The 22501-nt window shown below is 45.1% G+C and overlaps 4 protein-coding genes across 11 annotated transcripts; 1 reads left to right on the plus strand and 3 right to left on the minus strand.

Moving 5' to 3' along the window:
• Window positions 1–195: 195 nt before the first annotated feature.
• On the minus strand, window positions 196–4121 carry LOC130522819 (transmembrane protein 184C-like). Of its 3 annotated transcripts, XM_057027566.1 has the most exons (12): window positions 3862–4113; window positions 3151–3317; window positions 2942–3072; window positions 2798–2834; window positions 2447–2652; window positions 2295–2369; window positions 2124–2217; window positions 1726–1838; window positions 1547–1646; window positions 1372–1449; window positions 1203–1296; window positions 196–1102 (listed from the first exon to the last, which is right to left on the minus strand). In XM_057027566.1, exons 1-12 carry the CDS (start codon window positions 3902–3904, stop codon window positions 837–839), a joined length of 1404 nt encoding a protein of 467 aa, XP_056883546.1. In that variant the 5' UTR covers window positions 3905–4113; the 3' UTR covers window positions 196–836. The 3 variants fall into 3 exon arrangements, with proteins under 3 accessions (XP_056883546.1, XP_056883545.1, XP_056883547.1); XM_057027565.1 differs by having other exon boundaries at window positions 1203–1449; window positions 3862–4121; XM_057027567.1 differs by having other exon boundaries at window positions 1203–1449; window positions 3846–4117.
• Window positions 4122–4312: 191 nt separating this feature from the next.
• LOC130522821 (endothelin receptor type B-like) lies at window positions 4313–8528 on the minus strand. 2 transcript variants are annotated; one of them, XM_057027569.1, is made up of 8 exons: window positions 8398–8528; window positions 7493–8118; window positions 6958–7085; window positions 6644–6842; window positions 6024–6176; window positions 5802–5935; window positions 5577–5685; window positions 4313–4819 (listed from the first exon to the last, which is right to left on the minus strand). In XM_057027569.1, exons 2-8 carry the CDS (start codon window positions 8045–8047, stop codon window positions 4772–4774), a joined length of 1326 nt encoding a protein of 441 aa, XP_056883549.1. In that variant the 5' UTR covers window positions 8048–8118; window positions 8398–8528; the 3' UTR covers window positions 4313–4771. The 2 variants fall into 2 exon arrangements, with proteins under 2 accessions (XP_056883549.1, XP_056883548.1); XM_057027568.1 differs by having other exon boundaries at window positions 4313–4863.
• Window positions 8529–10888: 2360 nt separating this feature from the next.
• slc10a7 (solute carrier family 10 member 7) lies at window positions 10889–15426 on the plus strand. Of its 5 annotated transcripts, none has more exons than XR_008949722.1 (13): window positions 10889–11120; window positions 11825–11907; window positions 12008–12144; window positions 12442–12517; window positions 12642–12680; window positions 12754–12789; window positions 13136–13219; window positions 13299–13464; window positions 13568–13605; window positions 13732–13805; window positions 14017–14162; window positions 14268–14315; window positions 14641–15426. XR_008949722.1 is itself a non-coding variant. In XM_057027572.1 (13 exons), the coding sequence occupies exons 1-12, from the start codon at window positions 11021–11023 to the stop codon at window positions 14286–14288; spliced, it is 1014 nt and encodes a 337-aa protein (XP_056883552.1). In that variant the 5' UTR covers window positions 10891–11020; the 3' UTR covers window positions 14289–14315; window positions 14641–15426. The 5 variants fall into 5 exon arrangements, 3 of the variants coding, with proteins under 3 accessions (XP_056883552.1, XP_056883553.1, XP_056883550.1); XM_057027572.1 differs by having other exon boundaries at window positions 10891–11120; window positions 13554–13605; XM_057027573.1 differs by lacking the exon at window positions 14641–15426 and adding an exon at window positions 14396–14634 and having other exon boundaries at window positions 10891–11120; window positions 13554–13605.
• A 206-nt stretch (window positions 15427–15632) lies between these two features.
• LOC130522710 (mucin-2-like) lies at window positions 15633–22358 on the minus strand. Its single transcript, XM_057027359.1, has 5 exons — window positions 22222–22358; window positions 19349–21627; window positions 18952–19252; window positions 18704–18837; window positions 15633–18612 (listed from the first exon to the last, which is right to left on the minus strand). The coding sequence occupies exons 2-5, from the start codon at window positions 19593–19595 to the stop codon at window positions 16130–16132; spliced, it is 3165 nt and encodes a 1054-aa protein (XP_056883339.1). The 5' UTR covers window positions 19596–21627; window positions 22222–22358; the 3' UTR covers window positions 15633–16129.
• Between the last annotated feature and the right edge of the window lie 143 nt (window positions 22359–22501).

Raw genomic sequence — 22501 nt, forward strand, 5'->3', positions numbered from 1 at the left:
CCCCTCCCTCCCTCGCTTCCTCCCTCCCTCCCGCTCCCTTTGTCTTTCCCTGACACTCAAATTCACCTGTTTCTTAGCTGTGACGGCTAGGCTAGGCTAGGCTAGGCTACATCAAACCATTGATTTGATGCGATATCGAGCGAGATTTTGAGAAAAAACTTTATCAAATTTTGAAAGAAACACAGCAGTAGTTAATTTATGGTTGCAAGAGGTTTTAATAAAACTGACCATTCAATGCTAATATTAGTTATTAGTTTAGTTATTCCAAGGAGAATCAGGCTAATTATGCTTTGGACACAGAAGAAGACGTCCACCCTGATTTCAGGCCATCTCCTGGTGGTCTGGTGACAGCTGGGACCTGAGGCAACCAGCCCGCCCCACCCTTCATCCCCAGCCAAAACCAGTCAAACCAGTGAACCATTCATGACATGACAGAGTGAGATGCTATTGTTCCACGCACCATCCCTCAGACCTTTTTGGAACCTTTTCAGGAGGGATGTAGAAAAATATTCCACACTTGTTTTGGCAGCCACGGTTTCCATCGACCACACATCGTCTGCTGCTTTATTGTGAATCTGGACAGAACCAACTCAAGCTCAAGGACACTTAAATGAACGTGCCATGTCCCGTTCTGCTGACGATACTGAACACCGTGTGAACAGATACACAAACACGTAGCAAAATGACATCATTGGACATCAATATACATATTCTAAACAGTTATAACTGCTTCCTGAACGTCTTTCTCCACAAGCATGGCTTTCCAGGAGTCGACATGTAAGGTCAATCAGCGAATTAGTTCTGAGTCCTGCACGCGCTCCTCCAGTGGTTCCGTGTTAGTGGGTATCACCTGCATCAGGGGAAGAGTCCTCATCATCCTCCCAGGAGGAGGAAGTGAAGCCCGCCGGGGCGGAGATAGAGTGCGGGGCGGGAGTGTGGCCGAGGCCTTGGTAGCGCCCACTGGAGGAAGGGGAGGAGGGCATGGACGTGGCTGCCACCGAAACGGGGTCCTGAGAGGTTAGGAGACCGGTGTGCTCGGTCTGTTCCGGCTGAGCTGCCGTACCGAAGTACATCTTGTTGGGGCGACCCAGGAATGTGCGACCTGTCGGAAGGGGCGGAGACACAAAAGCAGTTACGGCGCAACAATATTTGGTTTTGGCAATCTACCATTTTACCACCCAGACCTTTATTATGGCACTCACCAGCATGGCGGACCTGTTCTGTGACATCAGCTCTGATGTCAGAGAAATCCCACATGGCTAAAAAGCTGTCGAAACACGTTCCCTCCTCGGCTTCCTGCCAAAAGGAGAACAACAGGAAGTGGATGACAAGTTGAAAGATGTTGGTGTAGATGGATGGATTGATTGATACCTGGACATATGGTTTGTAGGTGAAGGTGTAGTGGTGAGCAATAGCAGCCAGGAACATCTCTATGCAGATGATGAAGTCCTGTGTGTGTCAGTTCATAAAGATTATTTATCGCCAAGCTCACAACTTATGGATCATACAAATTTGGTGTAAAAGCTGAAAAGTCAAGCCTCTGTACCTGGAGCCCAGTAGCCACGGCCTCCACGCTGTCCCAGTCCCAGGTGTGTTTGTCAGAGATCACGCCGACCTTCACCAGGAAGGCGATGAAGACCGCCTGCCTGAAGAGAAGAAGCATTTTTCACCCTAACTCTAAGCCAAAGGAGCCACATGTGACTCGACTCAGCCGCACTCTCTTACCAAAAGGAGACAAACACCACCAGTTTGACACACAGGAATTTTCCCACAGGCCTGATGGGAGTCAGCTCTTCTTTGAGAGCTTGGTAGAGCAACACCAGACAATACATGGCAAACTGGAGAGAGGGCGAGAAACAGATGAACGCTTGCCTAATACCAAAAATATACAAGATTTTGTTTTCAAACTGCATCTGATATTGGCAGGACTGTTTCTAATTTCTGCATAAAACCCAAAGGAACACCTGAAGAACATCACTGAGTCAAATCGTTAATGGGCAACTGGGTAGACAAACATATCATATTCAATCAGACGGAGGTATCACACGCCGCTCTTTCCCCCAGAGAGAATTATGTTACGAACGTCCTCACAAGTCTAGAGAGTCCTGTGGGGTGTCTTTTACCAGCTGTGATATGTTGTTGATGATAACCAGGTAGGACCAGGCGTTCTTGAAGCTGAAGTTAGCCTCGTCGTAAACCCCACAGAGCTGACAGATCCTAAAGGGCAAAACAAGGAGAAGCCGTAAATGACGCATCACTGATTATAATGATGTGTATATCCGGTGAGCACTTACAGGGCTATCACCGTGGTTACCGGTCTGACCACGGTGTACTGCAGGACCCCCAGTTTGCACCTGAAGAGCAGCACCCTGACGGAGAAAGAGAGGAACGCTCAAACATCTGCTGAGTTGCCCATCCATCCCACACTTGACCCCCGTCCTCTTACTCTCCCATGGGCCACGGCGGGCAGCAGCACAGCGGCGGCAGGTGCGGCTGCTGCTGCTGGACCTCCAGCATCAGCACCAGGCTGGGGTACTGGTTGCTGAGGAAGTTCAGCAGAAAGACCAGGAAGTTGTAGATGACGTAGGCCTCGTAGCACTCTCTGCACGTGTCCACGTAGATGGCCAGGCTGGGGTACCGTAGCGCGAGCCACTGGACAAAAGGGGAAATGACTCAGTTTTAAAGTCATGTCTTGTGACACAGGCCCACTTCCTCCAACTAATGCCTGTTGCTATAGCAACATAATGTAATATAGCAGATAGATTACTGTCAATTGTTTGTGTGTCTCGTGACTCACGCTGTCAAGGCTGTAAATGGGCACCATCCATAGTATTCTGATGGAGAAAGACAAGAAGGTATTGTTTCATCAAGACCGTGCTCCCCGTTAGCCGCCAAAAAGCGTGACTGTTTTTTTTTTAAACACAGATGTGTGTGGGTCCACCTTATGATGGGTCTCTGGAGCTCAGGCTGGGTGTAATGCACGATGTGTTGCAGGATCCCCCACAGAGAAATTGGGATGGTCAGAAAGACAAAAATTCCGGCGATGAACCAGGCTTTGCTGTGAGTCCCGACCTACAAAACCGGTCAAAAACCCCTCATGAGCCGCTCTTCTGGAGTGGCCATGGCAACAGGCCGGTGTTGGAAGCGTACCTTGTCTTTCTGGAGCTCCCAGATACAGAGGGGCAGCACTGCAACCAGGAGGAGACAGTAAAGAACCAGAACCAGCGGGCGGATCCACCTTCTCCACTCTGCCCATGAACATGGCATGATGACCAGGGGGTGAACTACAGGACACGCTAAAGCACAAAGCCCCACACCTGGAGATGAACACATCAGGTCAGATCTGGTTCCTAAGTGTCAAAAGTATGAAGGTTTGTTTTTTCCCCTGTAGATATTAACCACAAACAATGCAGCTTCTCAAAAGATACAGGGGAAAAAATGGTTTTTAAAAAATCCATAATTAAATGTGAACATCTGCTCAAATTTATCAAATGTAATTAACATCCCAAAAAAGGAAACATCTGAGGAAACATCAAGAAATGATTTCTAATAAAGTTTAGGTTCAAAACCAGTTACAAATATTCAGCTGGCCTCAGGGTTTAAGCGTTTATAACATAGACTGTAATATCAAACAAATATTACTTTGTTAGATTTGATTTCACGGCATTTAATGCTAAATAATTCTAGTTGTTTTTTGTTTTTTTTTGCGGTTCTTAAATTGTACAATTACAAATTTTGCGTTGACAGCCGAGTGAGCAAATGTAGATGTCATCTAGACAGATCAATCAACGTTTTGATTCATAAAAAAACAACAACTATCTAAAAGATTTAATCATAATGTGGACCGTTGGAGATGTTTACTCGGAGGAACGCTCGGCCTGTTTTTCCGCTTCAAGTGCCGCATCTGTTTCCGGGCATCTCCCCTCCGCAGGACCGCGTCCCGATGACTGATCAGCAGCCGATCACCTCGCCGATCAGTGAAGTATCGATCATATATCCGACTAACAAAGCTCGTCACTCCCACGAGGAGCTTCGCGGAGCATCCGCCCGTGTCCGCGCTCCTGTCTGCCGCGATGACGCGCCCGCGTCACGGGGAGGCATCTCATTCACTGCGCTCCATCAGTCACGTGGTCCACGGGAACAGGACAACAACGTGTAAAACGTGGTATAACGAGCTGATGTTTAGAATAGTTCAACCACATTAACGCGTTGATATGCATGCTTCGTTTAGAAAAGAGAAAAAAAGAGTTAAAATTTTAAATTGAAAGCTCCATAAAATTAGCATTTGACACCAATTATGACCGCACACACGTTGTGAGGGATTTAAAATATGTTTTTATTAACGAATACAAAACTTAAACGTGATATAAAATAAAAATAAAAAAAATCCTATTGCAGCAACTCCCCGACTCTATTTAGCGCCGACTTGAGGTCACATATTTTACATTATTAGTTTATTTGCAATACAACAATACATCGCAAGGGGGCGCTATAGCATATTTAAACGTCAAGGAGTTGTGGCTGACGTCCATATAAATAAAATATGTGACCAAACTACTAAAAAACACTTGTCAGTTTAACACTTAAGCAATCGATATTTTTATATGTAGTGAAGTGACATAGTCATTTGTCATAAATATACTATAAAAATGTGTGTGTGTGTGTGTGTGTGTGTGTGTGTTGTCGGAGGGGGGGGCAACTGTAATGCAGTATAAATCTTTCAGTTCGTTTGCAGTGTGCAGAAAAAGATAAAGCTTTCTCCTCTCAATAGTCAGTTTGTTTGTACTGAAAGCTGGTCCCATAGTGGAGCGGCATCAGACTGTTGGAGAAAGAGCCAGAGTCACACCAACAACACAGACAGGACTGCAGCGAAACCGACGGGGGAAAAGAGAAAGGGAGACAATGGGTGAGGTTGGTTCAAGGGGAACTCCGGCGACATAATACTTACAAACAACAGAAGCCGAGAAGTCACGTTAAATACCCTCTTGGCCTATTTACCGTTGAAACTAGACAATGGACTACATTACCCACAATGCCATTCATGCCACTAATTAAATGACGCTCTCATAATGCCGACAGACGCTGCCATTGTCGGCATATGTTACTATAGTTACGGTTCTCCATCTCGCACATATCATATGGCCATGTTGTAATTCCTACATTTAACTTTACTGAGCAATTCATGACTTTAAAACTGAGCAGATTTTAATAATTAAATCATTCAGTCCAAGTAAATCCTGCAGTGACACTCCCACATACTCGCGTGTTGTTGACTCTGAACAGCTTATGAGAACGGAGTCTGTGTTCCAATGTCAAAGGTCGTGACAAATAAAGTCATCTGTAAACCGACATCTTTAGTGCCCCTTTAAACCGACATGCCACTGGTCACGTCCCAAGTCTCCTAAAAATGTGTTCCATCTAAATTTAGACATTGACTTCTCTGGGCCATCGTCAACTGATATCAGCGTCTCACGCCCTCCGCCGACCTCGCAGCGCCCTTAACGTGACGTCAGCTCGAGCCGCTCGGATGCTCATTTTCAACAAAAGCCCGACTGCCTAGCACAGCGCTTGTTTACCTTGAAGCATTTTTTTAACTTCTTGGAGACGAAGTAGAGGATTATGGGATTGATGCAGGAGTTGATGGTGGCCAAGTTTTTGCTGAAGTAGTCGAGCATTAACAGGAAGCTGTTGGACGAGAGAGGATGACACTTATTGATACCAGTAGGGGGCAGTAAACAACAAATGGAAACCATCTGTTATAGCTTTATATACCAGCTGGGTTTTACTGTCTCTATACCTACTTTAACAGGTCACAGCGCTCTACATCGTAGGGATTGTAGACCGTCTTCTTAAGCAAGCGACTCAGATGAAGTGGAAACCAGCAGAGGGCGAAAATCAGCACCAGGGAGAAGACGGCTTTAGCTACTTCCCTGCGCTGCGAGGAGAGAGAGAGAGAGAGAGAGAAAGCGATGTGAGGACCTCTGACCTCTGACCCTCAGAGGAGCCTGCGTGCTGGTGCTTACCTGCTTCAAATGTTCGTTTAGCGCGACCTTCAGACTTCCCTTCTGGTGTCTCAGCATCTTGCTGGTCATCAGACAGTAGAAAAAGGCCGAAAACACCAGAGGTACGCAGTAGTAGAAGCCAAACAGCCACCAGTCCTTCACATTCTGGTAAAACTGGAACACGGAGAAACACAACACAGGTCTCATCTATTATTTTATTCCTGTATATTTATAGATAAGCATAGCTTATCAGAGTCCATGTGCTAACTCAGGGCCATGTCCGCCCTGTCTGGGAACAGAGCTGATGTCCTTGAGGCCCCATATGAACGGGAATTTTTCATTTCTAGCTGCTTTAAACAGGAAATCGCGCTCTAAACCATCTGCGTCAACAGCACCGCGCTCTCTGTGGGCTGGAATGTGAATTCACCGACTCTACCGAGCCGTCGTGCTAGCCTCTATCACAGCGCCCATCCGCCAAAGAGAATTAGCAGCATCTGTCTATGCTAATGTGCTTCACCTGCGTTGCAACTGGTTTGTGGGAAAGTTAGTTTACCGGAGCTGTCAACACGTTCACATAAACACAAACATCACCACACACACACACACACACACACTCTTATCCAAGCGCCGTAAACACTCACAGTCATGAAGCGTGAATCCGCCTGCAGCATGCAGGTCGTTGTGTTAGCGTTCCTGTACTCAAAGGTCACCATTTTGAAGCCGACAGCCTCCGGCATGGCAAGCACCAGCGACAGCAGCCAGATGAGCACGATCTCCACCACCGTCATCAAGGGGACGCCCGCGCCCTGCACCCGGGACCAGGACGCCACTGCTCGGTACCTGGGTTCAAAGGGGGTTGCTGTTACCTCAGGGTTATCGAAACACCCGTAGATGAACGTGAGGATTGACGGCATAGAGCTCAAAGTGAGTCTCCTGTTGAGTTATTCAGCGTCACCTGTCCAGGCTTAGAGCACATAGGTTGAGCACCGTGATGCCGAGCGACGCTTTCTGAAGAAACGGAACCAGCTTGCACAGGAAGAGACCGAACACGCTGTCGGCGAAGGGCCACTGCATCGCCAGGAGCTACAGGCGCGCGCACGCACACACACACACACACACACACGCACAGAGTAAGAACATACAGATTAGCTTCAGCTGGATTTTAGCTGCCATTACTAGAGCGACACCCAAGCGGTTATTTGTACCCACAATGCATTTCTCTTCCTGTAGGTGTTCATTTTTGGGCTGATCTGCTCAAACCAAACCACGAAACATTTCCTTTTAAAAACGTTCTCATCTTATCTCATCCTAAAACGTTAAGAATCGATTGATTAATTAATTAGTCTTCTCTCATCGACCCGCCTCTCGCCTGTAGCTGGTTCTTACCTTCTCTGTCGGCACACACTGATACAGAAGTGTCAGAAGGTCCGAAACCGGATTCCCTGACTGTCTCCTGGGGTTCCAGTTCTACCTGGGTCATAGCTACTCACCTTGTAAACATTGATGGGGAGAGTAATGGCGATGTATATCAGGTCTCCAAGGGCGAGGCTGGCGATTAGGGCGTTGGGCCCGTTTCTCATGTTCTTGTTCTGGTGGATAATCCGCAGCAGGGTGATGTTGCCAATGACCCCCACGGCAAAAATGAGGCAGGACAGGACCGTGTTGATGTACTTGAACGTCATTTGTATGGAGGTGGTCCGCAGGCAGCTGGGGAGCACCCGGGACTGCGAGGAGTTGTTGAAGCGAGGCTTCCTCTCCTGTCTGTGCTTCAGATTGTGTTTGGGCCGTTCCTTCTCGCCAGACGCCAGGGTCTTGTTCAGCGTCTCCTGCGAGACACTAGACTCTCTGTCTGAGACCCGGATGAGGCTTTTGAACCTCGAGCCGAGAGAGGGGTCAGTGCTGGGAGAACCGGGCAGGTCGGCCGGCAACTCGTTCGACATTTGAGACGGGTCGGAGGAGACGTTTCTGTTGCGACCATCAGAATGGGCTAACAGCGACAATGACAGTGACAGAGAACACCAGGTGACGACACAAGACAGGAACATTCTGGACCCAGGCTTCTGAAGAACCGTCTGCGGTGCCGGATTAAGAAAATCCCAGATCCCAAAGCAGGAATCTGAAAGAGAGACGGAAAAAGGGCAGAAGATCCATCAGCACCTCTGCACAGGCGTTTTCAGGTCGTGCGGTTACCATGGTAACCTTTTAAAACCATTTAAAATCTCAGAGTGGATTCCTTAAATCTGTGCTGATTTAAGTGCTTTTAAAAAAAAACAACTTTTAAATTTAGATTCCTAAAAGTGAAACCCTGCACATAATTCTGAAAAGATTTGTTTGATGGAAATTAAATTGCAAATTGTACAAGTTTATAGCCTGATGAAGCGTTTGAAATTTTCACCTCTTCGTGTCAGTCCTTTAAAATCCGACTCTGGCTCTTCAGATCAGCGGAGGTCTCCACTCTGAGCAGGTTTTCTCTCTCTCTCTTCCTCTAATAGCTCCAACTGCTCGCACGTCCATGCTCCCGCCCTCCTCCTCCTCCTCCTCCTCCTCCTCCCTGTATTGTTCCTCCTGAACACTGTGACATCAAGTGTCTCTGAACTTTCCCCACTTAAGAGTTTGTTTATTGAACCATTTTTTTCTGTGTGTTGGGGGGGGATTCATGCAGTAAAATTTACGACTGTGTTTATATGACAACCCGGATTTTACTGGAGCGTTTGAACACTAAAGTGCACCAGACATCAGAATGAGTTCTTTAAACACCCCTAAATTGCTTTAGTTTTTCTTTCATATCACTTAAAGGGGGCTTATAAAACTCTTTATATTTCAATATTGTTTTGGTCTAAAAGTCACTAATTTGGAGCTCTTTGATGATACAGAAACAGCTGTAAACTACGACCCTCCTGAAGGAACTTAAAACAAATATAAGTGAATTCAACAGGCTCCATGCTTATCCTCTATACTTTATTTAGCAGTGGCGTAATGTTGGCCAAAAATTAGCACAATTTAAATAATAAAATATATTCCTTTTTTTTTTACATTTATTGGATCAATAATGGTCACTTTTTCAGTAGCTAACTAGCAGCTTAGCTATTGTGCGTTCTACTTTTGAACAGTAAATAAAGATCTTGCTAAAATGAACTCACATAAAATGGAATAAAGTAACCAGGACCACTGTTGTTGTGGTGTTGATGTGTGAACATAAAACACATTTGTTTGTGGATCTATATCACACAATTCATGTGGGAAAAGATCATCTAAGTTCACACAGCAGAGTCCAGATCCTGCCAAATATAAGGCGTGAGTCTGAGTGCGTTTATGACGTCTTATCGGCTGCATGATGCAAGTCACGTAGAGCCTTCAGCTGTTTATTTTTCTATTTACTGTACATTTAACAACAGTAAACATGAACAATGCATAAAAACGCATTTAAAATACAAAGTATTACAGTCAAGCTTTGCCTCCTTTGAACTTCTTCGCCTACTTTACACACATAGTCGGCTACTTTACAGTTGACATACATTAGACTCTTTTCTACATTTATTTCCAGGAAACTTTTACAAGCAGGAACTTATTTACCTGGTAAAAACTTCCTCGTCATCACATCTACTACTTCGTCAATTTGATTTTACTTCCTCAGGAATCCCGCTGAATTTAAAAAGGGCCACGCCTTAACTAGTTACGTTTGTTAGGGCAGGTTTTTACAGGTCGCCAGGCTTCCGGCCTCTGTTGCAGTGTGATACGGAGGTGTCAAGGCACTGACAACACACCTGATATGTTTTTATTGCACCACACTGTGAAATGACACCAGCAGATGTTTGCCCGAGTTCTTAGGTGACTGTTCTGACTCCTCACTTCAGAGGCTGGTTAACGAGCAAATTATGCTAGAAGCTAATTAGAAATGAGAAGAACAAACGAGCTAAATCTTGTTTAATTCCACAGCAAATCAAAGCCAGAGAGTTTCTGACCAAGGAGACAGGAAACTGGTCCTTTATACAGCTGCTGCTGGTTTCCAGTGTGAACAACTTTATTAGAAACTCTTTGATGGAGATGGAAGACAGTTACCACAGAGTGCGAGAGTTTCCATCCCAGCAGTGGCGAGAGGGAACATTGTGCGTAATGGCCTCCAAACTTCTGAGGGAAAATTCTGTTTGTACTCAGGAACAGGAAATAATAATTTATGTAATAGTCTTTAAACATAGAGGGGAATTCTCTGGTGTTCCTCTTCACTGATCCTTTAAATATTTATATCGTAGGGTGTTTTTTTAGTGTTTATTCAAAGGAAGTTCTGTCTTAATAAGGTGACAAGGAATCCAAGGAGAGAAAATAAAATTTGACATTTAAATAACATTTAAACAACCTAAAACACCATTTTAATGTACAGTTTATTTATTGTCATCACTTGTGACCTTGGTACTGTGCCCTTGCTCAAATTTGTTAGAATTTGTATCCTATATTAGGCTGTTTTTTTTTATACCAACATTATCCAAAAAAATGATGTAAGGTGGAGTGGTTAGATTTTACATCAAAATGAAGACAAAAATTCAGATGCCATCTCCTGGAAAACAAATCATGCGGCACTCCTGAAGATGGGAAAACATACTCCCTTCCTAGTTTTCCCATCCCTCCTGCTCTCCCACCTTGATGCAGGAAGAATTGGGAAAATTTATAAAACATTAGCAAATTCAGCTTTTCCTTTATGAAATACCCTACCCTACCACCATCACCTGAGCTACAATGAATCTGCATCGCTTCAAAATAGCTTTAGTCTGTTTTTCTTGTGGCTTCAGCTCATATTTGCCTTGCGGGGCATTTATTAATATTACGGTAGACGCTGCAAATGGCGCTGCGCTTTACGTTCCGCCTCTTCGGCCGGTTGTGGGTCACGTGTCCGGAAGTGTCTCCCCTCGCTTGTTGCTCCAGTTCTGTGACAGGAGAGTTCCCCGAGGAGGACTGAAACTTCGGTCCTGGAGGTGAGACGCGTACCGGGGCGGGGTGATCCAGAGAAGCCCCGGCGCTGAGACATGGGCCTCTTGACAACCATACGGAAAGAATGGTTCATCATCGGGATCGTTCTGGTCATCCTACTGGCCAAACTGGAGCCCAGCATCGGCGTGAAAGGAGGTGAGTGTCGGAGTTGGGGATTAACTGTTCGGGCACTTTTTAACCTTCCATTATTCTGCCGTAATGTGGAACTGAACGTTACTAGTTTTCCTTTAATAAAACTTTGGGATTACGTCCGTATTGAGGTGTTTCTTTTAATCTTTAAAACTGTTGATTTTGTGGTTTGAGCTCCTACAGCGGGTGATGCCAACGCAAAATGTATGTTCTTTAAAAAAAAAAATCAATACATTTCCCCAGTACAATTTGTATGCTGATATTAAATTTGAATCGCCTTGACTGTGTGTATTATAAAGTTAGGCTATATTTGATGATGGTGACTGTCTAAAATGGTCAATATAAAACTGACGATTTCCCTTAAGAGATCCCAAAAGATCGTTAAGGTGGATCGTCAATAGGACGCAGTGTTTGAGGGGAGGCAGACCTCCTCACAGTGCTTCCAGTGTGTGTGCGTGCGTGTGCGTGTGCGTGTGGTTTAGTGCCGTAGTGACACGTAGCATTTAGTAGTAATGTCAACAAACCTGAACACGCAGCTGCTCTGAGCTGAGTTTGGTGATTTCCATACAGACTTTTCATTTCCATAAATTTGTAATGCGTGGAGACGGCAGAAGCCACGACACCTTATCTTATCCCGCACTGTAGATAAGGTCTGCTACTGTCGGGGTGATGCATTCGCTTGTCCACTTTGACACCAACCTCCCTCTCAGGTCCACTCAAGCCAGAGGTCACCATCGCCTACGTTGCCGTCTCGCTCATCTTCTTCAACAGCGGCTTGTCGCTGAAAACGGAGGTAAGACACAGTCAGAGACGGTGTTAGAGACATCTGTGATGCAGCAATGATGGAGGCAGATTATTTCCTGTCATAAAAGCCCGACTGCTTCTCCTCGTAGGAGCTGACCAGTGCGTTGCTCCACGTCCGCCTCCATCTATTTGTCCAGTCGTTCACCCTCATCTTCTTCCCGTTGGCCGTCTGGCTGCTGCTCAAACTGCTCGCGCTCACCGCCATTGACCAGTGGCTGCTGAGAGGGTAACGGTGCAATAGCAAATACCAGAGCAGCACTTGTTCATAATTCCACGGAGGTTTGTCGTCGAGATGGGTTTTTTCCTTCAGTGACACTCCACACCACAGGGGGCGCTGTTAAATCAAAAATGACCATCGGAACCACCAAGGTTACTTTGTAAATTTGCGAATCGCTTTTTGCTCTGAACAAACTGGGAAACGTTGAATGATTTAAAGGGACAATTAAGGCCATAATAACAGGAAATATGTAAAATCGCACCCCCCTTTGCTCGACCTTCTCACCCTGCCGTTGTCGTTGCCTAGGTTACAGACGGTGAGCTGCATGCCCCCTCCGGTCTCCTCTGCTGTTATTCTCACTAAGGCTGTCGGAGGAAATGAGGTAGCACTTACACTAACACACACACACACACACACACACCAGTCTTTGACAAATAGCATAATGTTAAAATGTAACACACGGTGTTGGTAGTCTAAGGTGTGTGTGTGTGTGTGTGTGATTCCAGGCTGCTGCCATCTTTAACTCTGCATTCGGAAGCTTCCTGGTGAGATGACTGCAGGAAACAAAGTGTCAGTGTGTCTTTCCTGAGATGTAATTCACCTCTTCTTCTCCTGCAGGGGATCATCGTTACGCCTCTGCTGCTGCTGCTGTTTGTAAGCCCCCCCACCCCACCCCCACCTGCTGACACACTTTATCTCCAGTGAACAGACACACACCAAACACTCGTTCAGCATCACCTAACCTCACAGGATGTATCTCCACGATGAGTGCTGTGCTGTTAAGTGCAGGACGGTGTGGTCATGTCAGCATACGGCTCGTTTTTGAAGCTCGCTTTCTTTCCTAGAGTGAGATGAGATCAAAGACGCACTCGTGTTTGTAGGATAAATAAAAAGCCTGCCTCTAATTTAGGCTAAATAAATAACCAACGAGTTCATTTCGAACCTGTTTAGGTTGCGTGTTAAATGCTTCCTGACTCGACCTGCTGCTCCTCTCCTCCAGCTCGGATCCTCCTCCTCTGTCCCCTTCTCCTCCATCTTCTCTCAGCTCTTTATGACCGTGGTGGTTCCTCTGATCCTCGGCCAGGTAGGCCTGTTCTTGTCCATCAGGTGGGCGTTGGCGTCTGATAGTTGTCGTCACAAACCTGCCTCTGCCGCGTCTGCAGGTGTGCCGGAGTTTTGCGAGGGAGTTTCTGGAGCGGCGGAAACCTCCGTTTGGCACTGTGAGCAGCGCCGTCCTCCTCATGATCATCTACACCACCTTCTGCGACACCTTCAGTAACCCCAACATCGAGCTGGGACCCATCAGTCTGCTGCTGGTCGTCCTCATCAGTCAGTGAAGACGCCTTTTTGCTCAGCCTGTTGACGCCCTTTGACCTTTTAACTTGCCAATATTTGACTTTTTCCTTTTGATTCTGTAGTATTCTCCATCCAGGTGAGCTTCATGCTGCTCACCTTTGTCCTTTCCACCAGGTGAGGCTCCTCCTCCTCCTCTTCCTTTGATCTTCTAACTCTAGAAATAAAATTGGCTTCAGTCGGGGGGGTGTGGACAGTGTGGGATGATGCATCAGTGCAGTGATTTCCTGTTTGTCTTGACAGGGCGGGCTCAGGCTTCAGCCCGGCGGACACCGTCGCCATGGTGTTCTGTTCCACGCACAAGTCCCTAACTCTGGGTATTTACACAGACACACACACACACACACACACAGAATGTACTGTCAGGCATCTAGAAATTCAAGTGCCCAAATTTTAAAGTCACTTTCCGACTCTATGCGTGTATGTACACGCATCGGCCAGTAGGTGGCAGAATTTGGCAAAGGAAATATTTCAATAATTGTTTAATGGTTTGTGTAAAACTGCAATACGTGTTTCCTCTTTGTCCAGGTATCCCCATGCTGAAAATCGTGTTTGAGGGCTACGAGCACCTGTCCCTGATATCAGTCCCGCTCTTGATCTACCACCCCTCCCAGATCCTCCTCGGCTCCATCCTGGTTCCCACCATCCGGAGTTGGATGACGACCCGGCAGAAGGTACGGGCGCTCACACATGCACGGACACGCATGTGTTAGCATAAGGGTCGTCCGCCCGAATGAGGCCGTCCTCCGACATTAACCTCTTCACCTTCTCTCCTGCAGTCTAGTCTGTTGTTGAGATAGGGCCGCATTCCAACACTACTGACCCCTGTGAGTACAGGACTGACTCTGAAACCACAAGAGATGAATTCATCTAATCAGATCTTCTAATTCTTTCTATCTCCACTCAGAGAGCAGCAGGCTCTGATAAACTGATCAGCTAAGATAAAACTGGGAGGAATCGCCTGCTGTTCACTGTCGCGTCAAACATTTAACAACTTTACAGCTTTTATTGTTTACATCCTGCACTCTCAAAGCCTCTTTTCCTACTGATTCTCAATGGTGGTGGCGTTAATTTCAATTTTAATCCCAAATTTCTCGTATTTGCTCTTTTAGCTGAATCTTTTTCATGTTTTTTCCCTCTCTTCCGACCCAGGGAATGAAACTCACAACTTTACAGCAAATTTGAGGAGTTTTTCACGAGTGCCCATGTGACCGGAGAGGAGCACCAGCGTGCCTTACTTCAGACAACAGGAGACCTCAACATGACGGTGGGGCCGGTTTCATATACCCACCATGTGTAATATTTTGTATTTAACAGAATAAAAGATATTTTTATATGAAACTTCTGAGGGACTACGACAGATCGTACCAACCTGTGTGTTTAAAAGGAGTGTTCTAACCAACAGCACCTCCAAACACAACTTTGGGATCAAAAGGACCAATCTTTCTTTTTTCTTAAATTTTTCTTCCTTTTATATTTTCTACACCCTCTTTGATCTGCCACTGCCAAAAGTCGGGACAATTGTTGAACGTATATTTTCAATTTCTTACAAGGAACTAAAGCTAGATGGTTATATTTTATATTTGGTTATTTTTATACCTCTTTGTGAAGTCAAGTTTGGGTTTTTTGACACATCTTTACAAACAATGAAGGTATGACAAATTTTCTGTGGTGTTGGTGGAGAGGGGGGATTTTTAATAGTTAATATGTATCCCTAATTGTGGATGCATTGATTACTTATTTGAATTTGGAGGTTATGGAAGCTTCTGTTGCACTCATTTCACTTGTTCTCCACTGTTTACAATCGGCCTCTGTTTACAGTGTTGTCTTGTTTTTAAAAAAAATCTTTTTCATGTTTTGGGAAGGTTTTGTGTAAATGTGAATGAGTTTGTTCTGTTGCATTCTCACCGAAGTGAGTCGAATAAACCCACAAACGTATTTATCTCGTTAAGTTTCTCAATCGTTGCAGATGCAGAATTTTAAGTTAGTAAACCAAACAACAGATGATACGTTTTTAAATGCTTTCATTATAACATCAATTCGCAATGAAGCAAAATCAAGTTAAAAAATATTAGCACGTTGGTTTCAGTCTGCATTAATATTAAAAGAATGCTATATGTGGCCTGTTTACACAGATGGAATTCTAAATAAACATGCAAATAACTTTTAAAAATATACTATTGACAAAAAATGTGTAGATTGACTAACAAAGTAAATCTGAATATCTCAAAAGGACAGGAAAATACTGTAAAATAAGACTACCTTTAACTCTTAGTGCCCCTAGTGGTCACAATGAAGTACAGCACAGAACAAACGTGAAAGAAATAATTCAGATAAATAGTAACATTATTTAGAACATTTCCAACACCTTATTAAAGTTTTTTTGAGGTTAAAGAAAGTAAAAGTGATTCTAGTAACTAGTAAAGAATTAGCAAAAGTATATTTTTTACTTAGCAAACAATCGCCTGACGTCGAGCTGATGCTTTACTTCAGCTGCTAATATTGCTTAAATTCGTCAGTGACTCAGTTGGAGCTTAAAGTAGTTCCTGGTACCAGCTACTGTACTATGATGCCATCTACAGACAAGTCTAGGCACCAAAGCAGGAATCAGTACAAAAGCGGTTCTATAGGCGGCAGTAACTCAGTCTTCCGGTGATGCCAGTATATCGTACTCTGCTAGGAACACAAAACTGTTGTCTCTGATTCTCCGGACTCGGACCAAGTCTCCACACTCCTGGACATGGATTAGCCCTCGTTCTCCTCGAGGGTACTCCCTCTCCCTGTTGTTCAATGTCACTACTGTCCTTTTGCCGCAGACCTGACTGTACATGTACCTCAGTCCAACCACCAGCACCATCCCCAGTCCAGCTGAGCAGCCCAGAAGCATTCCCAGCTCCCAGGAGGTGTGTCTGGGAATGGTGTCTGGATACTTCCCGTCTCTTCCTGGTGTTCGGGCAGCATTGGTGGGGTGTTCTGTTTTAGTATCTGTATTGGGAGGGTTTGGCTCTATCTTGTTAATATTTGCTTTAAGGTGTGGGTCAAAGTTTGGATAGGGTTCAGGGTTTGGGTGAACCATCATTGTCGGCGAGGGTATGCTGAGTTTTTGATGAGACTCAGATGGAGCGGTGGGAATCTGGATAAGCAATCCTTGATCTTTGGGAAGCTGCTGAGATGATACAGAGGAATAGGTGGACGTGAAGGGTTGAGAAAGAGAGCGACGGTGAACCTGAGATGGTGCTGGATGAGGTGAGGTTGAACCTGAGGACATCACTAAAGAGGTAGTGGAAATGGAATCCACTGAGAACACAGGTGTCGAGGTAGAGGCAGTTGCAGATGAAGCTGATGAAATAAAGGAATCATTTGTGCCACTGGAGGAGGGGGTTGGAGAGATGGTGGCAGGAGAAACTGTCCAGAAAGATGAACTCGTAATGTACTGGGAGGTGGGGGATGAAGGGGACGTCGTCCTTAATTCAACTGAGGACAGATCATGGGAGGAGCCCAATGGTGGCTTGAAAGAAGAGATGGGAATCAATGAGGATGAGGATGTTTGGAGAAAGGGAAGGTGTGGGGGGTCTGAGATGGGTGAAGGGGAGGGAAGAGCAGAAAGGGCTGGAGATGTTTTGGGTTGATTTCTTGTAGTGGGTGATGAGATTGACTCTTGGGGATAAAATAGGTGTCGTAATACCCCTGTTGAAGTTCCAGGGGGGTTAAGAGAAGTGGTGAACCTGGGGTGATAAGGTAAAGTTGCAGAAACATTGTTGGTCCTTGAATAAAGTAACGAATCAAGTGTGGACAAAGGTGTGGCTGACGGTGTAGAGGCAAATTTGGGGTTTCGAATTTTTACATGAGATGTAGCCGAGTTGGTCTTCTTTCCACTACCCAGGGTGGCGGATGGATAAACCCTCCGTGTGAGGAAGGTCTGAGCACTTCCTAATGTTTGGGTTTGCTTCTGTCCTAAACTCTCAGTCTGTGATGTTGGAGAAGGAGGACGTGTTGTCTCATAAATGCTATCTCGAGATGTGGTACTATGGGTTAAGGTCTGCAAGGAATCATGTAATGGTTCAAGAGAGGTATTTGGTGTCACAACTATTTGAGGCTGATGTTGATTCTGACTGGTCTGATTTGCTCTGGTTGGGGGGTCAGATGGACTAGATCCAGAATCTTTTGGAAAATCATTTGTGGGCTTGTGGTGGGATGAGGAACTCAAGAGCTCAAGGAGTGATGACTGAACCTCTGCAAAGGTGGAACTAAGGGTAGGTGGTTTAGTTGGGTCAACAAGGTACTGCGAAGATGTCTGAGATGGTGATGCCTGGTAGAAGGGAAGAAGAAGAAAGTTCTGATTTGTGACTGTTGGTAAATGGGAAATCGGAGCAGAAGTTTGTTGCTGAGCAGGTGACCCGTGGGCTGGAGTTTGGTTGTAGTCCAAAGAGTTAGGGTGAGCATTCTGGATTTGCGGTATGGATTCGATTTGTTCCTTGGTTAGACCAATATCAGACTTAGTTTGGCTGATCCAGTATTTTGAAGGCCTACCTAATGGGCCAGTTTGAGGGGCTGGTTCTCCTGGATTCCCTGGTGTGAAACCTGCAGAATTTGAAGGGTGGATGTTTTTTAAAAGGAAAACTTCTGTGGTGATTTCCTGTTTTAATTTTCCCTTTTGTGTAGGAACACTGGACACATGTAGGTCCTCTGAGGTTTTCTTTTCTTCGTTCTGCCTCATCATACTGTCCTTCGTAGGCAGGAGGGGAACAGGAGATTTTGAGCTCTGCGCTGTGAGAATTGGCAGAACTCTTGTAAAGTTGTTACTCGTTTCTTGAATGACACCTGAAAACACTCCTGAAGCTGCCAAACTGTTAGCGTCGCTTCCTTTGGTGACATTTTGATGAGGTCCAAAAGGCGCTGATCTGGTAAACTCTGTAGCATTCTGACCTTCCAGGTAAACATCTCCAAGTGAAGCCAAACCCACAGAAGGATTATTTTCTGAGACGGGATGGACGAATGCTGTTGGTGTTTCTTGAAATCCGTACCTTCGGGTTGCCCTGCTCCTCGTCTCTGTGGGCTCTGAGGTTGTAGAGTGGCCTGTTGCCTTGTCTCTCAATCGGTTTAACAACATCTGGACCCCGAAAGCTGTGGAGTGACAAGAAGACCCAAGTTTTTACTCAAACTTTAGCTAACTTTTGCTGGAGTGTGTTGATCCACCACAGCTGTTGGTCTGCACCTGGCAAAGGAGCTAATTTCCATTCGTCCATGCTTGTGATGTTGCTCCCACTGACAGACCCACGGCTCTGATCATGAACCACCGGAGATTCGATACCTGCCCAGTGTACAAAGTAAGACTGCACCACGGTAATGCTGGAAAGAGACAAGACGGATGTGCGCAATTGCTTCATGGTTCCCACAGCTTGGTCTGCAACCGCAGAAAAAGAAAACACAAAGGAAATGTCACAACCTGGCCTGTATACTTACTAAAACCTGAAGTCCCCCATGGGAGAATCGGGAGCCTTCCACACAAAGGAGAGGTTCCTCTTCAGCTGTTTGTCGGAGTGAGTGAGGGTGTCGTCGTCCGAGACGCAGTGTAGTTTTTGTGTTCCAGGGGGAGCGAGGATCCAGGAGCCGCCAATCAGAATAGGGCCGAATCTTGCAGACTGGATCCCATCTTTAACTCGATTCTTAGTCCGGCTCTCAACCCCGGCCCACCTAACAGTGATATCTACACTACGGGCCTGGAGCAGGAAGCCCATGAAGTCCCGAGAGCTTCGAACTGTAACTATGGATACAAATCAGGCGGAAGATGAAGGTTTCATTTTGTAATCAGTATTTCTGCTCAGTATACTGTATAAACTTGTAACACCTGTTTCCACACCTGTTAGCAACTGTCCAGGCAGGTAAGAAGAGGCAGACGTTCTCAGGGTGATGTGGTTCTGCTTCGGGTCCAGAGGGTGAGCACTAATGTGGCCGGGCGTCATGTCTTGACAGGAGGCGTAGCTAGCACCTCGGGAGAACGTTAGGGTGGACGACACCAGGGAGAGAAAGACTGCGCCGGCCAGAAAACAGTGGTGGGTCGGCTGCATCTCCACACATAGACAGCGGAAAAGGAAATTAGGTTTCATGTGAATAATTGACAGTTTATCAAAGAATTATCAAAATCTATTTATTTTAAACAGTTCTGAGCTAAGAAAATCAAGATAAAGTCATTGCTTTTGATATTGGCAGTGATATTTCTCAGGTTTTATTAAAATGTAAAGAAAATATGACTTTGAAAATACATTTTATCATCTACAGATGAAGCTAGAAATTATGGTAGGACTTATTACTTAACAATTTATAAATTAGCATACAAACCTCGTGAAGCCTTCCGACCTTTAATTCATGAAGCCGCACTTCTTTGTACCTGTCCAGCTTGGTGGTGCTGTCGGAGGAGTCTGGCCAGTGTGAACCCCAACAATTACGACTGTGTGTGTGAGCGCGCGTGTGTGTGTAAGGATGAGCTTGACGTTTGGAGGGTCCGGGATGTGGCGGGAGGGAGGATATATAGATCCAGACCACGTAGATCGTGTGCTGAATTCAGAAGTTCAAAACTGGCAATGAAAACACACAAGTTGTTTGAAAAAAACAGCTTTTATTGAATTAAAAGCTTGATTTTTTTTATTTATTTGCTTTAAACCCTACAATACGATAAACCACCTTGTCAGCCTCAGCTGCAGGAGCTGAGTTCTGGGTATTTAGGTCAAGAACTTTGGAAGGAAATGTCATCGTGGTGAGGATTCAAGCCATTCAACAGTGAATGTCTAGTAAGGGTGTATCTATGAGGTTAAGACACCAACAGGATGTCCACCAGCTGTGGCCACCTCCCACCAGGATCTTCTTAATCTCCTCTTGCCCCACCCCACTGCCTAAATGTGCTGTCTTGACTTTTCAGGGGTGTTTCTGACGCTTTAATGTCCCCTCTTGAGAACTTCTCTGGACCGATGTCCAGCTGGGTGACTCGAGTCTCTGATTCCAGAGCTGTAGAAATGTTTTCTGCCTTGATTTAAGGAAGGTCCCCGACTGTTGATGTGAAGAAAGCAGCAGTGTCAGATGTCTCCAGCACATTTTGGAGGACAGCTGAGGTAGCTGCTCTTTCATAAAGCTCTTCCCAACTGGACAGAAAAATAGAAAAATAGTGTCACCATGAATGAAACAAAAGAAAATATTCAGCAAAATCACGCGACACATCTTTAAACGAGGGAAAAAACCCTGCATAATATCCCAAACTACACTCCTTTAAATTTAGTAAAAATAAATATAAACAGATTCATTCTCGTGCCACATCCATGATGCATAGTTCTTCATTCATTTTGCTAAAACTGGAGGTGAAACTCATATTCATCCCCCCATTTCTGGTTAAAAATTAATGTCCAGAAACCCTGAAGTGAAGCGCAGCGCTTGTGGTAGCGCCCTCTGCTGTTTGTCATGTGACACTAACCTTAAAAAAGGAAACTCCTGGATGCTGATGAAGCCACATACACACAAATCTATCCTTTCTCTGTTTCCATTCAATCCTTCTGCCACAGTAACAAGGAATGCTGCTGTCAATGAGGTAATATAATCTCTGTATTTTTAAGAATGAATATTATTGTAATAGACAGCATGTTTAGAACAACGTAATCACATAATAGACAAGTTGCATGAGAGGAATTCTATGACAGAAATGTGAAATGGTGCTGCTGGTGAGAGATAAAGATGTGGTGCTTTGGGTGAGGTGTCAGGCTGGTTCTTGCCAAGGGTCTGTTACTTCCTGGAGTTGTAAGTGGTTGCTTGGAAACTGCTCAAAGGTCCAGCACATGACCTCCTGTAAAATGGGAATTTTGTTGGGTTTTTTTGTCAGGTTGCATCAGAGAATGTGAAAAGCCGTTGATGGAGTTAGAACAGGAGATGAATTTTCGTTATTTTATGTCTTTGAATCTAAAGGAAAGAAAATGTCAGAGGTCATGCATCCCGATAGACACGTTTAAGGCTGTAAACATCTTCAGAGAGTTCCTCTGAATTAACCAAAAAGGCTGCTGAAGATCATCTGAAAGGCTCCTTTCACCTTCTGACTGGCCTGGCACGTTTCTGCCGCAGACGCCAAGGACGAGGAGCAGATTGTACATCAGTCACTACCTTAGGAGGAAAAAAAATAAGACAAGGAGTTATTAAAATTCAGTTTATGGGTGAGGAACTGTATTAAGAAGATATACAAAAATATGTCAATTTTAAAAAATACAGAAAGACATCGAGAACCATATCCTCTTAATTCACCAGAACATATGGTTTGCCGGTCATTTAAAGTTCTGTACTGAAAACCCAAAATTCCCTCTAATGAACAACAAAGCTGTGACATAGCTTATAGTGTTGGATTCTCGCACAATCGAACATTTCATTATCTTGTACTGATGGTGGAAAAGATTTTACAAATATACTCTTCATTTTACATAGGTAACATAAGCATCCCGATTGTAGCATAATGTGGAAGCTTTAGTATGCACATAAACACTTCTGTTAATACCTGCCTGATTATACTTAACTAATTTTGCAGTACTTTTGTCTATTAAGTAACAAAATTGAACTGGGGCGATATTTAAAGGGTGTCTTTGTCTCCCCCTGCAGGCCATGATTGGTTACTACAACCCCACCGTGTCAGGACTGATCACGGCATTGAATTATTTTACATAAAACCAGCGGAAAAAAACCCGAAAAGATATGATAATATCATACTCAGATCCATCCGATTAGTGCCCGTGTTGTTTAACACTTGTTGAGCTACGTCGTGGTGAGAGAGCGCTCGTCACGGAACCAGGGACATTGACATCTTGAAGTGAAAGTTCTTCCACGTCGGCTCCATCCTCTGCTGCGGCCGGGGCCCCAGAGCAGATCCTCACAGCAGATCCCCACAGCAGATCCCCACAGGAGATCCCCACAGCAGATCTGTTGATCCCCTCCCCGTCCAGTGTCCAAGTGCGCTCACATGATGCAAATGAAGCCGTGATAATCCTCT

This window comes from Takifugu flavidus, chromosome 3, assembly GCF_003711565.1.
Source record: "Takifugu flavidus isolate HTHZ2018 chromosome 3, ASM371156v2, whole genome shotgun sequence".
Classification (NCBI taxonomy): Eukaryota; Metazoa; Chordata; class Actinopteri; order Tetraodontiformes; family Tetraodontidae; genus Takifugu; species Takifugu flavidus.